Genomic DNA, 16,556 nt, shown 5'->3' on the forward strand with positions numbered 1-16,556 from the left:
CCCCTGGGGACAAGGGTGTCCCTCCTGCCGGCCACCGCCTCCAAGAGGATGGCGAGGCACTTATCAGAGAAGTGGGCAGCCGATTGCCCACCCGACCTGCCCTCCCGCCTGCCGTGTCCAGATGCACTCGGCTCCATTGCCAAGGTACAGGAGACGTCCTTCCAGGGCAGTCTTCCAGGGGCTGCCTGGGCCACTTTTAAACCAGCCGCCGGGTCGCCTTTGGACCCAGCGGCCAACAGGCTCCCCCCACCGCCCCCCTACCCCTGCTTGGCCAGCACCGGGTTTCACGCTGGGTGGGCCTTAATCGGCCCGGCAGCACGGGATCGTGGTCGGGGCCTGATCGTGGGAGGTGGACCGTTTTGCAGCCGCTCCCGGGCCCACAATCCAGCCCGTGGGTTTTCTCTGCATGATCACCTTCTCCCTGCCTGAACACACCCATCTGACACAGGGCTGCATTCATAGCAACTGGAGAAGACATTGCATAAGACTGGTCATTGTGTGCAGGGACCCCAATGTGTGATTAACTTGCCCCTGTTTGTAGCGATGCAGATAACACATGAAACTGATTGAAAGGGCAGTGGCGCGCTGCCCAGCATTAAGCACTCTGCTGCACATCTCCAGTCGGTGTGAAGCCAACACCACTTAACACCAACTTGCACTTCTGAAAGGCAAAAAGAATTCTGACTGGAGCAGGTGCTGAAAGCGGCTGGTGAAAGATTTATGAGCAGAGAGAGGAGTGGAAATGACGGAATGTGGTCGCATACCAATTGCAAATTCAGCGACTTGTATTCGTTCTAGTTGTGACACCCTTCATCCTGAGGAAGCCTGCTATCCTGACAGAGCCAGATGCATGTTCCCCCGCTTCCCGCTGTTCGGAGAGAACATAATGAACTCCCCTCTGCAGGCATAAAGAGCACCTGTCACCTCTTTCTTGCAGCGATGGACAGCAAACTGGGAGATTTTCCAGGCATTGCCTGTCCCAGCCTGGAAGTATCCCGGTGCAAAGAAATTCAGGACCACCTTCACAGCCACTGAAAGTGCCGTCCTCACCCTGTTCTGAGACTGCAGGTCTAGTTGCAAGGGGTGGGAGAGTTCTGCGAGCACTGTAAAGTGCAGATAAAGGACACGCTATTCTCGACTTAGTTGCAGTGAAGTGAGGTGCTCCTGGAAGGCTTTAGGTTGGTAAGACTTCCTGCTGAGGGCCCTTCTACATCTCCTCCTCGCACTATGAGCACCTTGTCCTCTTCTCTTCTGTCTCTGCTTCATCTCATGCTGCAGACCAAATGGGATTACAACTATAGCCTCCATGACTGGGAACAAGAGACCTGACTAGAACTCTTGAGGTCTGAACCAAGACCTTCATCTTGCACAGCACTACTCATTGTCGACTTCACCAACTTTAACCAACTCTGCAATCCACCCAGAACCTCAACAAACTCAAACAGAGCCAGTAGAAATAAACTAGCAAGCTATTTTTGATTCCTTTGCATAGGACAGGTGGAGGGTGGGGGCAGTGGGTCCTTCCTGAGCTGAATGCATATGTTGAACTGTGCGTATTTAAGAGACAGGGTTAACTGTACTAGCAAGGTCAACAACGGCATTATCAGCTGACTAATGTTGCATGCTTCTGTGCAGGTTCCCAATTCCCTGCCAATGCCCTCAGCAAGATCGGGGTCTTTGTGTGCAGGTGGAATGGATGCTGTTTTGGTAACAAGTGGAATTCATAGCACCAAAACTATGGTGGCAACAGAGTCCAATTTATCAGCCAAATGTCTTCAAGACATTTCAAATGTGTGTGTTTTATGTGCATTAAAGGATTAAAACTGGATTACAGTAAGTCACATCTAAATGATCCATAGACCAGAATGTGGCATAACTTGTTTTGCTGAGATCTTTGGGAAACACTGTTACGGTTTCCCAAAGTTCCTGATGGTTCAACTAAAGGAACTGCCTAATAAGATTTCAAGTTTTAAGACTTTTACTGTAACACACAAAGTAAAAGCAACATTAACTAAACACAGTTTCAGTAGGAACTTATACTCTACAGAAAAGATCCCCCATCAAACATTTAAAACAACCGAAAATCTGCCTCTATATTACCAATTACTGTCAAAAGACAAAAACTAGTATAGTGAGCACAGTACAATCAGCAGTGAATTTAACTATTGGGGTTGTCCCCAGTGCTCGGCACATAGATGCTACTATCATTACAACAGAATGAGCTGCAGTCTGCTGTTGCAAGGTAAGGGAGAGAGAGACAGGGCACTTCCATCCAGAGGTACACTCTCAGCACTGTTTACAAAACTGAAAAGAAATGGCCTCAGCAGCTGGATAAGATCCATGTGGAGAGTGAACCCCGTCACTGGAAAGTTCCCATTGGCCTCTGCTCACTGACCTTAATTGGCCTCTTAATTGAGTTAACCCTCACTTCCAGGAAAATGGCCAGGAACAAGGACTGCAGCGGGGAATCAGCTTTCTTGCTAGCATTGGGGAACTCCCCTCCTGCTCCTGTCCCCATATTGGACCCAACATCCTGCCCTTGGAGTCTAAGACTATAAGACAATCTCATTATGAAGGTTACCTCAGTTTCAACTCAGTGTTGACTGGCCCTATATCATCAGGAAGCAAGACAGTCCTTGGACTACTAATCCCTGAATGAATCACTGAATACATAATGCCAGAGTCGCAAACCCACCAATAGCGTAGATTCTCTCCTCTTGGCTTTTTGGATTGGTCATCCTGGCAATAATTACTGACTCTGGAGGCCAATCATGTAAATGGTCCAAGTCAACAGCTGATCATTAAATTAGGAATGTAAATGATACCCGTTGAGAAGGTAACCAGCTCGTCTGATAAATGATGTTCCATCTGTTCCAGTTAAAAGCAAGTCTGCACACGCTGCAAGTGTAATAATTTGATTGGCTGAATAAAAGGGTAAAGAACCAGTCAGTGTTGGAGAGCAAGAGAGAAACTCTTTCAAGTTATCAACAGTCACAGATTGCAACTCTTTCGAGTACAATCACAGTTCTTGGTTTCCGGGAGTGGGACATGAACCCACAACCCTCTGATTCAAAGGCGAGGGTGCTATGAACTGAGCCACAGCTGACACCTCGAGCAAGAGAGAAGTGGGGCCAGGTCCATAGAGCTTGAAACTAGATACTGTCAAACCACCTTCCAAAAAAATATGGCTAGTTTCAAACCCAAATCAAATGTCTTACTCAACTTGTGTTGGTAATTTTCAGCAACATTTAATCCTTCCTTCACAAAGTGGTCAATCATCATGGGACTCTGTATCTTAGACAGGAACTGATTTAACTCTTCTGCACTGTTTTTAAAAAAAATTCTTTCATAGTATGTGGGCGTCGCTGACAAGCCAGCATTTGTTGCACATCCCTAATTTTTTTTTATTTAAAAATATACTTTATTGATAAAATATCAGGAAGAACATTACAAAACATTTCAAAATCGCCATCACAAAAAGTGCAATCAAATTCAACTTTTACACCTGGATCACGAGGTGCATCAATACAATGAATATTACAATCATTTCAATATGGTCATTACAGACAATCAGACAATGGTATTGGAGTTATCAACATACAGCATGTTGCACTCTGAGGTTCTTCAATACAATTATAACATAATTAGTATTCACTGCAGACATTCATTTTGAGCTGTACAGCCCGAGGGGCTCTCAACAGTTCCCAGCCCCTCGGTGCACTGTGGCAGAAAGGTCTTAGACAGAGACCCTTCCCCATTGTGCCTTTGCGGCGGCTGCCCCAAGCTTTAATGTGTCCCTCAGCTCGTAGTCCCGGACTTTGGAATATGCCAGTCTGCAACACTCGGTCGGGGACAACTCTTTGCGCTGGAAGACCAACAAGTTTCAGGCAGACCAAAGAGCATCTTTCACCGAGTTTGTCTCGGTGTGTGTCCCTGGGAACAGCCCGTAGAGCACAGAGTCCTGTGTCACAGAGCTGCTCGGGATGAACCTTGACAAAAACCACTGCATCTCTCTCCAGACCTTCTTTGCAAAGGCACAATCCGCAAGGAGGTGAACAACGGTCTCGTCCCCACCACAGCCACCTCAAGGGCAACATGTAGAGAGGGTGAGACTCCTGGCGTGTAGGAAGGATCTGACGGGGAGGGCCTTTCTCACCACCAGCCAAGCTACATCTTGATGCTTGTTGGAAAGTTCTGGCAATGAGGCATTCTGCCAAATGACTTTGACAGTCTGCTCGGGGAACCATCCCACAGGATCCACCCTCTCCTTTTCCCTCAGGGCCTCTAAGACGTTACATGCCGACCACTGCCTGATGGACTTGTGCTCAAAGGTGTTTCTCTGCATAAATTTTTCCACGAGAGATACATGGTCCAACTACTTGGAGCGTTCCGCGACAGCATGGCCAGACCCATCCTTCGCAACACCGGGGTCAGGTAGAACCTCAGCACGTAGTGACACTTGATGTTTGCATACCGAGGGTCTACGCACAGCTTGATGCAGCCGCACACAAAGGTGGCCATCAGTATGAGGGCGATGTTGGGCACATTTTTTCCCCCCTTATCTAGAGGCTTGCATACCGTGTCCCTGTGAACACGATCCATTTTCAACCTCCAGATAAAGTGAAAGATGGCTTGGGTGATCACCATCGCGCAGGAGTGTGGAATAGGCCAGACCTGCACCACGTACAGCAACAGCGAGAGTGCCTCACACCTGATGAACGGGTTCTTACCCGCAATGGAGAGGGAGTGTCGCCCCCACATGCCCAGTTTTCTTTTCACCATAGACTCTCGCTCCTTCCAGTTTCTGACGCATGCCCCGGTCCCTCCGAACCATATCCCCAGCACCTTCAGGCCGTCAGCCCTGACGGTGAAGGGGACAAAGGATCGGTCAGCCCAGTTCCCAAAGAACATGGCTTCGCATCCCTAATTGCCCTTGAACTGAGTGGCTTGCTAGGCCATTTCAAAGGACAGTTAAGCGTTAACCACATGATGTGGATCTGGAGTCACATGTAGGTCAGACTGGGTAAGGGACAGCAGATTTCCTTCCCTAAAGAACATTAATGAGCCAGCTGGGTTTTTACAACAATCGGTCATTGCTTCACGGTCGCCAATACTGAGCCCAGCTTTCAATTCCATAGTTATTTAATTGAATTTAAATTCCACCAGCTGCTGTGGTGAGATTTTGAACCCGTGACCCCAAAGGCTTAGCCTGGGGCTCTGGATTACTAATCTGGTGACATCACTGCTACGCCACTGTCTCCCCCCACCTCCCTCTGCAAACAAGCTCTTTCTTACAGGGTACTCTTACCATTAGATCCAATCCTTATGAGCGTGTGGAGAATTGTAGGCAAATTTGATACAGCGCCATGTCATGTTTTCATGGTGGGAACATGGGTCATGGCCACCTGGCATTGAATATGCCCAGGTGCAGATAGCGCAATGCTTTGAGTTAGACAATAGCTTCGAAACATTCAATAGTCCTACAGGAACATTTCAGAAATGGAGATATGTTGAACAATGTTGAGAAAAGTCTGAAGGAAATTGAAAAAAAATGGGTGCGAACAACAGATTAAAATACAGTTTCAAGTGATAGCTTCAAAGGACTTAAAAGTGCCATATACTTGATTCTTTTCAGTTAAAAGAGCTATTGCTGATTTGACAAGAGATGTTGTATGTAACACACAATCCTTGTTTGTGAAACTGCTGTATTTAAATCACAAGCTACTTCACATAAGGGAATGGGGCAGAATGTAGCAACAGTAACAAAAGATTGTAAAGGTGCTCAACCTATTTTCTCATTTGGGGGGTGGGTGGGGAAAAGGATAAATTCGGAGTTGCATGATCTAATTTTCACGCAGGGAATGAAGATGGGCAAAAAAATGACCCAGGAGATACGATTGCTGGAAGCTAAGCAAAGCACGAGCTAAATGTAATTTACGGAACACATTTCCAGACTAAGTTATGAACTAATGGAATATACTGCCATCTAGTGCATTCAAGAAAGAAGCATACACATTTCAATCAAACAAGGGTACAGGCTTATTTCTGATACAAAAACAGAATTACCTGGAAAAACTCAGCAGGTCTGGCAGCAACGGCGGAGAAGAAGAGTCGACGTTTCGAGTCCTCATGACCCTTCAACAGAACTTATTTCTGATAGTCTGGAAGTAGCAGGGGGGAAAAAAGATCTGTGGTGAAGCTGATTGAAGATGTGGATAATGGGCAAAGTGCACTGAACAGTCTTTCTCGTTCAAAATTCTCAATGTTAGCAGTTTATTCAGAACAGTTTGAGAGTAGATATTTTGTGGTATTTAAGTAACACATACAGCTATGGTTATCTAATGTGTCAGCAAAACTTCCTCTCTGTCTTGCAACATAGTAAATGCAGTCATGACAATCTTCCTGTTTGACATTTCTAGCCAACTCAATCAAATTCTTTTAAGAATACTGAACAAAGGAAATCTTCACCAACATAGTTACAATGTCACAGCACAAAGCAACCAGACACAGTCTAATTTTCAGACATCTGCTAAAACTCCATTACTTTCTTTAAAAAAAACTCTACAATTTCAACGTTACTATAGATCTACAACCATTTACTCGATCATAAGCATGTTTTGTATTAAATAACAACAATAGATAAATGAATATTATAAAAGAAGAATTTTAATTAAGGCCAGGTTCATGTCAGAAAATACAACTGTATTTAAGAAAGAACTTGGATTTATATAGCACCTTTCAGGAGATTTCCCACAGCACTTCACAGCCAATGAAGTATTTTGAAGTGCTGTTACAATTACAATGTCATAAAAATTGCCAAATCACACACCAAGTCTTGCAAATAACAATGAAATAAGTGACCAGGTAATCTGTTTTGGTCTTGTTCTGAGGGATAAATGTTGGCCAGGACACAATGAGAACTTCCTGTTCTTAGGCAGTGCCATGGGATCCCAGTGCCATGGGATCTTTTACATCCACCTGAGAGGGTAGACTGGACCTTGATTCAACATCTCACCATGGTCCCCCACAGAACTGCAAGGAATTGTCAGCATAGATTACGTGACAAAGTCTCTGGAGTAAGGCTTGAATCCACAAGCTTCCAACCTAAGAGATGAGAGTGTTACCACTGAGCTCAGGCTAACATATAAAATAATCATTGCAGCTATGAGGTTTATCAGCAGATTGACAGTGAAGCACCAGCAATGATCTTGATGGGCGATAGTTACCCTTGTATCACTTCTGTTCAGGATGAAAACAAGCAAAACCTGATGAAAGCTCAAAGCAAAACAAATCTTCAAGACTACGTAACTGAACTGTTCTAAATTGTAAACTGTTATGTTGTACTGAAATATTATTGACATATAGTTCACAGGTTAGGTGGTTAAAGTAAGTGGCATCGTAGTGCTAGGTAATGTCCAGGTGAAAGAGGGACCAGATGATCCATGGGAGTGAATGCATCATTGAAAATTGTTCTCAGATTGCAGTCAACAATTAGCTTGCCTCAAAGAATTAGCATTTTGTAACACATCATCATTGTATACATACAACATTTGTACTATAATTTGATAAATACTTTTTTTGACAGCTGTATGGCATTAATGAGTTACAAATCCAACTCGTTGCTCGAGTGTTATGACCAGTACAATTATAATCATTGCAGGTTAGTCGCAAATGACTGATTATTTCCTCACAAAGTCAACTAGAAGTTTTCATTTTGAGGCAAAACCAGATCTGAACACAGGAGAATGAGTGACTCCAGTCTGGTACAGTTAAAAAGCACTTTGATTACAAAATGGGTACTTTAAATCTAGTTTCACCTTGCAGAATTCTTTTCAAACCTTGATGCAGGCCACTATGTCGTTTACCAGCGTACAAAAAGATAGTTGAAACCAGGAAAGGGAACTGGCTGATCAGCAAATTGCATTTGAACTCCTGCTCACAAATTGGGGAACAGCAATAATTCACAACATGGGGAAAACTGTACAGTGCAGACAGATCCAAGCCTATAGGGTGACATTTAGTTGTGGGTAGCCTTGTACAATGGGGTGGGTCAGATCAGATGGAATACAGTAAAAGGAGGGGACTGTCTCACTATAGGCTGTGAGTTATATCTCCTCAGGAAGGCCATAGGCACAATCTTTTCTCAAGTTTATAAAAAGCAATGCATTGATAACTCGTGATAAAAAAGTTTTTTTTCCCAATTTTACAATGTGCTGTGAAACTTCACACAGAAATGAGACATTGTCGGTATATTTATTTATTTGGCTTTTTTGAACAACACTCATAATATAAAGTTAAAATATATTCTGTACACAGGAATCAATGTCCTGATAAATAGGTTCATTACGCAGTTTTCCTTTTATTTTCTTTGATTCTAAACATGCATTACTTTTCTATCTATAGTTTAAAAAGCTCAGCATTTTAGAACCTGCATAGCTCAAACCATTTTTTTAAAACCACTAGTACATATTGTTGGGGGAATAATTTCTTATCAACGGTATGAAAAGCATCATCGCTATACAAAACGTTATGCAACTTAAGTCTGCAGCCACTTGTCAAATACTCCATGAAACTTTTAGAACAATTAAATACTGTACTTGTAAGAGCAGCCAATCAAAACTGAATATGTTCAATATTTTGTTAAAATAGACTGCATTTTAAAAAAAATGCATAATATAAAAATGTACTTATACTCAAATAACTAATTAATTTTGGCATTTGAGGGGGAAAAAAATGAATAAACGCCCAATCTCCAAAATCCAGGCCAACAATGTCTTTGGTATTAATTTTTATAACTCTCATCTTCAAAGTTTACCACAAAAATTCTATACAGTAGCATGCGTCATATCCTGGTAAGGAAGTTTAGTTTGAAGCTGTTGGGGATCTGGATTGTCTCCAGCGCCTGTGGAGATGGGCTGAATGGAAAAGTCACTTGAAAACGATATTTGGCATCAATTATTAACGTTGATCCATCGCCACGACTGTTCAGTTGTGCCTAAAAGAAAATAAGAACAATGGGTTTTACTTTTTAATAATTTATAGCTTTTCCCTTTACTTCTCTCTCCAAACCCCTGCTTGAGCCTTGGCTTTCAGATACTGTCCTCTTCCTTCTTGTGCGCAGATTATGAAATTAAGTTTAACCTCAAAGTATTATTTTTACTCACCTGAACTTTCCGCACAAAGGATGGAGCCAAACGTTTCTCAAAGTCATCTATTGGTGTATAGGAATTCAAAATCTTGACAATCTGTTGAAATAAAGTATTGAAACATGGGCAGAAATTCCACATAAGAAGCTCCCTTAAACATAAAGGTGGAGGTCTTGTGGCACAGTGGTTGTGGCGCAGTGGTTGTGGCGCAGTGGTTGTGGCGCAGTGGTTGTGGCGCAGTGGTTGTGGCGCAGTGGTTGTGGCACAGTGGTTGTGGCACAGTGGTAGTGCCCCTACCTCTGGGTTCAAGTCCAATGCCAGGACTTGTTGGCCATGGAAGGAGCACTCATGAGGTAGTTCAATAGGCTGATAATCAGCTTGGGAATCCTTCCACCACCTCCCCACTATTCCCCAAAGGGAAAAAAAACGTGTGCGTGAAGATACGCTAAAAATAACCTATAAAGGTGTTAACCATTCAGCATGGAAGTACTATGATAAAAGCAAAATACTGCAGATGCTGGAAATCTGAAATAAAAACAGAAAGTGCTGGAAAAACTCAGTAGGTCTGGCAGCATCTGTGGAGTGAGAAACAGAGTTAACGTTTCGAGTCCGTATGACTCTTCTTCAGATCTAATGGTCCAATCAGAAATATAGAGATTGAGACAGGAGAGATGAGAGAGTAGAGAGCATTTGGAGAAAGTAAGAGAGAGAGAGAGAGAGAGACGAAAGAATGAAAATTTGTCTGACAACAATCATGAGCGGTCAACCAGAAATATTGAAAGCTAAAATCAGACCTGCACAGCTGAGAGGGATGAACATCTGTTGCATATTTCTTTCACATCACTGTCTGTTGTCTTGTTGACCTGAAGTAGCCAGGCAGCCTGTGAGAGTGGCTCCAGGGTCTCTTTGGCATTGCTACTCTGCATGTTCTTATCCTTCAGCCACTCTTCTAAGTAACTAATATTACACCTGTGTCAAGAATAAAGAAATCATTCATTAAAGATATACCGAACCAGACATCATAAATTACTGATAACTGGGACAAGGCCATTATAGATTCAAAATATCAAACAATCACACCGGTTTGAATTATGCTGAACTAAATTTACATTGCAAATAACTCAATTTAATACACACAGAATGAGATTAACATGATCTCCATTATTTTAATAAGATGCCTTTTAAATTTGCAAGTTTAATGTTCTGGACACATTTCCGCCTTTCCTTCAGCCTCCTCTCCTGATGACAGACATCCAAGTTGGTGGCAAAAGTGCTTTATTCCTGCATGTAAATTATTACCTTAATTGGGTTGTGTACTACACAAATAGAATGCAAGTTAGAATTAGTGTTTACAGAAAATATATTCTTTCTTATGTAATTCACACCTCTGGGTATTGCAGTAGGTGTCATTCAGTGATTTATTTTAGCAACCCTTCAGATAGATAGATAAGAAATGGTAGGTAAATATAAAATCATTCGCATGGTTTGAAGAAGAGCAGGGGAGTTTCTTTTGGTGACCTGGCTAACATTTATTCATCAACCAACTGTCATGAAGAGATTAATGTTTATAATGTTATTGGAAATTACTTTTTTAAAATAGAGTTTAGTGGTGTCTGTCTATGTTTGTGTGTCTTAATTGGATTAAAGCCAGTTAGTCTGGGTGCTTTGATGTATAGAAAGAAGTAGGTTTGAAATAGTAATTAGATAAACATGGAGGAGTTTAGAAACATAGGTGGTCAAGGGGCCAATTTGGATTTTCAAATAAACCATTCAAAACAATTGGTGAAATCTTGCACCCAGCTGGGAGACGCCAAGCAATGTGTTTATATTACTAATAAAATTGGTGGGATGAAAATGTTATTGTTAGAAGATGTGAAGTTAAAATCCTAGGATATAATGGAAAATTTACATTCAAGGGAAAAGCTAGGTATAAACAGAAAGGAGTTTGTGTGTGTAGATCAGAGGCCTTTAAGATCTAACCAGCCTGTACATCTGCAACTGTGTCTGCAAGGAACCTCATTTTGAATTCGTAAGGTCAAATTTGCTTTGCCTGGGGTCTTTTAAAATCTATGAGTTTTACTGTTGCCTTAATGGGGGTGTAACTGAGAGTCAGATTAATGAGGGGATTTTTGTAGTTATTAAAGCAGTAATTTTGTAGACATGTGTAGATGCTAACAAGTTTTCTTATATTAATACATGTTTAATATAGTTTTGTAAAAAAAAAACCTTTTGAGACTTGGTGGTCTTATTACTATTGAATTCAAAAGCCTGCATCTCGAAACATACAAATTGTAAAAATGGATTATGACAGTTATTTTAAGTATCCTTCTGGAATTTGAACAACTCAGCCCTTATCATTGGCTGTGTCATAATACCAACACCACTAAAACAGATAATAAGGTCATTTAATCTCATTGCTGATTCTGAGATCTTGTTGTGTGCAAATTGGTTGCTGTGTTTCCCTAGGTTACAAAAGTAGCGAGAATTCAAAAATATTTGAATTGGTTATAGAGCACTTTGGAATGTCCTGAGATTGTGAACTTTTAAAAAAAAAATCTTTCATGGGATGTGGGCACCACTGGCTAGGCCAGCATTTATTGCCCATCCCTAACTGCCCTTGAAAAGTTGTTGGTGAGCTGCCTTCTTGAACCATTGCAGTCCATGTGGTGTAGGTACACCCATAGTGCTGTGAGAAAAGGAGTTCCAGGATTTTGACCCAGCAACAGTGAAAGAGCAGGGATGTAGTTCCAGGTCAGGATGGTGTGTGGCTTGGAGGGGAGCTTCCAGGTTGTGGTGTTCCCATGCATCTGCTGCCCTTGTCCTTCTAGATGGTAGAGGTTGGGGGTTTGGAAGGTGTTGTTGAAGGAGCCAAGTGCATCTTGTAGATGGTGCACACTGCTGTCACTGTATGTCGGTGGTGGAGGGGGTGCCAATCAAGTGTGCTGCTTTGTCCTGGACGGTGTCAAGCTTCTTGAGTGTTGTGGGAGCGGCACACACCCAGGCAAGTGGAGAGTATTCCATCACACTCCAGACTTGTGCCTTGTAGATGGTGGATGGCTTTTGGGAATCAGAAGGTGAGTTACTCGCCACAGAATTCCCAGCCCCTGACCTGCTCTTGTAGCTACAGCATTTATATGGCTAGTCCAGTTCAGTTTCTGGTCAATGGTAACCCCGAGGATGTTGATAGTGGGGGATTCAGTGATGGTAATGCCATTGAACATCAAGGAGCGATGGTTAGATTCTCTCTTGTTGGAGATGGTCAAAGCCTAGCACCTGTGTGGTGTGAATGTGACTTGCCAATTATCAGCCCAAGCCTGAATGTTGTCCAGGTCTTGCTGCATGTGGACACGGACTGCTTCTGTATCTGAGAAGTCACAAACGGTGCTGAACATTGTGCAATCATTACCGAACATCCCCAATTCTGGCTTTATACTAGAGGGAAGGTTATTGATGAAGCAGCTGAAGATGGTTGGGCCTAGGACACTACACTGAGGAGCTCCTGCAGCGATGCCCTAGGACCCAGATGATTGACCTCCAGCAACCACAACCATCTTCCTTTGTGCTGGATATGACTCCAGCCAGCGGAGCATTTTCACCTTGATTTCCATTGACCCCAGGCTCAGGCTCCCTGATACCACACTCAGTCAAATGCTGCCTTGATGTCAACGGCAGTCATTTCACCTCACCTCTTGAGTTCAGTTCTTTTGTCCATGTTTGGACCAAGGCTATAGTGAGGTCAGGAGCTGGGTGGCCCTGACAGAACCCAAACTGAACATCAGTGAGCAGGTTATTGCTGTGTGAGTGCTGCTTGATAGCAATGTCGATGACACCTTCCATTGCTTTGCTGATGATCGAGTGTTCACTGATGGGGTGGCAATTGGTCAGGTTGGATTTGACTCATAGACTCACAAACGCTTATAGCACAGAAGGAGGACATTCGTGTCCATGCCAGTCAACAAAGATCTGACTATGCTAATCCCATTTTCCAGCACTTGGCCTTAGCCCTGGAAGCTATGGCAATGCAAGTGAATATCTAAATACTTCTTAAATATTACAAGAATTTCTGACTCAACCACCTTCTCAGGCAGTGAGTTCCAGACTCCCACCACCCTCTGGGTGAAGAAATTTCTCCTCAACTCCCCTCTTAGCCTTCTACCTGTTACCTTAAATCAATGCCCCCTGGTTATTGACCCCTCTACTAATGGAAAAAGTCCCTTCCTATCCACCCTATCTATGCCCCTCATAATCTTATTCACCTCTATCAGGTCCCCTCTCAACCTTTGCTGCTCCAAGGAAAACAACTCCAGCCTATCCAATCTTTCCTCATAGCTCAGACCCTCCAGCCCAGGCAGCGTCCTGGTAAATCTCCACTGCATCCTCTCCAATGCAATCACATCCTTCCTGTAATGTGGTGACCAGAACTGCACACAGTACTCCAACTGTGGCCTAATCAGCATTTTATACAGTTCCAGCATAGCCTGCCTGCTCTTGTATTCTATGCCTCAGCTAATAAAAGCAAGTATCCCATATGCCTTCTTAACCACCTTATCTACCTGCCCTGCTACAGTCAGGCGTCTGTGGATATGCGCACCAATCTTCAGTACTTTCCAGGGTCCTACCATTTATAGTGTAATCCCTTGCCTTGTTAGCCCCCACCAAGTGCATTACCTCTCACTTTTCTGGGTTGAATTCCATTTGTCACTGCTCTGCCCACCTGACCAGTCCATTGATATCCTCCTGCAGTTTATGCTATCCTCCTCACTTTTTACCACCCTACCAATTTTGGTGTCATCCACGACCTTCTTGATCGTACCCCCTACATTTAAGTCCAAATCATTTATGTACACCACAAACAGCAAGGGCCCCAGCATTGAGCCCTATGGAACCCCACTGGAAACAGACTTCCAGTCACAGAAACATCCCTCCATCATCACCCTCTTCTTCTTGCTTCTCAGCCAATTTTGGATCCAAAGTGCCACTTTGCCTTGGATCCCATGGGCTCTTACTTTCTTGACCAGTCTGCCATGATGGACCTTATGGAAAGCCTTGCTAGCGTCCATGTAGACCACATCAAATGCATTACCCTCATCAACATTCCTGGTTACCTCCTCAAAAGGTTTGCTCAAATTTGTCAAACACACCTTCCTTTAACAAATCCATGCTGACTATCCCTGATTAATCTGTGTCTCTACAAGTGCAGATATATTCTGTCCCTCAGAATTCTTTCTAGTAACTTCCCCACCATTGAGGTCAGACTGACTGGCCTGTAATTTCCTGGTCTATCCCCTCTTCCATTTTCTAATAGCAGTCCTCCAGTCTTCTGTGGCTAAAGAGGATTTGAAAATGACTGCCAGGGCCCTTGATATCTCTTCCATTGTCTCCCTCAACAACCTGGGATACATCTCATCCAGTCCTGCGGATTTATCCACTTTTAAGGCCGCTAAACCCGCTGGTACCTCCTCTCTATGTTAATTTCCTCTAATATTTTACAGTCCTCCACCCTGATGTCTATACCTGCATTGTCTTTTTCCATTGTGAAGACTGACGCAAAGTATTCATTGAGGACTGTACCCACTTCTTTCGGGTCCATACACAGGTTACTTCTATGGTGCTTAACTGGCCCTGCTCTTTCCCAAGTTATTTTCTTGCTCTTCATATATTTAACAACCCTGTTGGGGTTTTCTTTTATTCTACCCACCAATGTTTTGTCATGCGCTCTCTTAGCTTTCCTAATTTCCTTTTTAAGTTCCCCCCTACACTTTTTATACTCCTCTAGAGACTCTGCTGTATTGAGCCCTCGGTATCTGCCATAAGCTTCTCTTTTTTTCTGAATCCCAACCTTTATGTCTCTTAACATCCAGGGTTCTCCGGACTTGGTTCCCCCCACCCCCTTTGTCTTTATGGGAACACATTTGCCCTGTACTCTCGTTATTTCCTCCATTTGCCCTCTTTTTTGTGGAAAGGATATAGCCGGGTAATTTTCCACATTGCCGGGTAGATGCCAATGCTGTAGCTGTACTGAAACAGCTTGGCTATGGGCACAGATTGTTCTGGAGCACAAGTCTTCAGAACTATTACCAGAATATTGTCAGGGCCCATAGTCTTTGCAGTATCCAGTGCCTTCAGCTGTTTCTTGATATCACATGGAGTGAATTTAATTGGCTGAAGACTGATAACTTTGATGCTTAGGGGCTCAGGAGGAGACTGAGATGGATTGTCCACTCAGCACTTCTGACTGAAGATGGTTTCAAATGCTTCAGCCTTATCTTTTGCGCTGGTGTGCTAGGCTCCCCCATCATGGAGGATGGGGATATTTTTAGAGTCTCCTCCTCCAGTGAGTTGTTCAATTGTCCACCACCATTCACAACTGGATGTGGCAGGACTGCAGAGCTTAGATCCGATCTGTTGCTTGTGGGATCATTTATCTCTGTCAATCGCATGCTGCTTTCACTGTTTAGCATGCAAGTAGTCCTGTGTTATAGTTTCACCAGGTTGTCACCATATTTTCAGGTATGCCTGGTGCTGTTCTTGGCATGCTTTTCTCCACTCTCCATTGAACCAAGGTTCATCCTCCGGCTTGACGGTAATGATAGAGTGGGGGATATGCCGGGCCATGAGGTTACAGATTGTAGTTGTAAACAATTCTGTTCCTGCTGATGGCTCACAGCACCTCAAGGGTTCCCAGTTTTGACTTGCCAGATCTGTCCAAAATTGATCCATTTAGCATGGTGGGGGTACCACACAACACAATGGAGGGTACTGTCAATGTAAAGACAGGACTTCATCTCCACAAGGACTGTGTGATGGCCACTTGTACTGATACTGTCATGGGCAGGTGCATCTGTGACAGGTAGATTGGTGAGGACAAGGTGGTTTAGGTGTTTCTCTCCTGCTGTACAAATGCAAGTTCCTCCCATTCTTTCAAGTCCTCTTTTCAGCTTTCAAAGTACAAGAGACACATGGGCGAGATTTTAACTCACTCCGACCCATTTGTTTGCAGAGAGTTAAAATCAGGCTCATCAAAGTACCTGGGGTTATATCTCTGGCAGATTTACTGCAACTCACTCTTTGTCAGGAAGGACTGAAACAAAATGCCTACAACATTTCTGACTTTACCTGATTTGCATTCCTTTTCTGCATGAGCACATGTCCTTGCGCAGGAAGAGATTATTAAGAGTGATTGCTCCAATTAGAAAAAAGAGCTGTTTAACCGCCTGTTTGATCAGGTCTGTGTCCGTGCCATGCTGACACATTGTGGTAAAGTAATAACTCAGTTGCTGCAAAATGGAAGATATGGTGTACTTGTTCATTTCTTCACGATAGCTTGAAGATCGTTTCCGAAGCCCAGTTGGCTTCATGCTCGAAATGCCTTGAAGACTTTCATGTTCCAGCATTCCTGGTACTACAATG

At 43.4% G+C, this 16,556-nt stretch overlaps 1 protein-coding gene across 2 annotated transcripts in view; it reads right to left on the reverse strand.

Moving 5' to 3' along the window:
• Positions 1 to 8,662: 8,662 nt before the first annotated feature.
• myo5c (myosin VC) overlaps positions 8,663 to 16,556 on the reverse strand; it is a 101,516-nt gene continuing 93,622 nt past the window's right edge. For both annotated transcript variants that reach the window (XM_078530251.1, XM_078530250.1), the window contains 4 exons: positions 16,263 to 16,548; positions 9,941 to 10,115; positions 9,165 to 9,245; positions 8,663 to 8,995 (listed from right to left, as the gene is read on the reverse strand). In XM_078530251.1, the coding sequence (XP_078386377.1) occupies positions 8,843 to 8,995; positions 9,165 to 9,245; positions 9,941 to 10,115; positions 16,263 to 16,548 (695 nt within the window). In that variant the 3' untranslated portion in view covers positions 8,663 to 8,842. The remainder of the gene's footprint in view (positions 8,996 to 9,164; positions 9,246 to 9,940; positions 10,116 to 16,262; positions 16,549 to 16,556) is intronic.

The sequence above is a fragment of the Cetorhinus maximus genome, chromosome 26, assembly GCF_964194155.1.
Source record: "Cetorhinus maximus chromosome 26, sCetMax3.hap1.1, whole genome shotgun sequence".
NCBI classification, from domain to species: domain Eukaryota; kingdom Metazoa; phylum Chordata; class Chondrichthyes; order Lamniformes; family Cetorhinidae; genus Cetorhinus; species Cetorhinus maximus.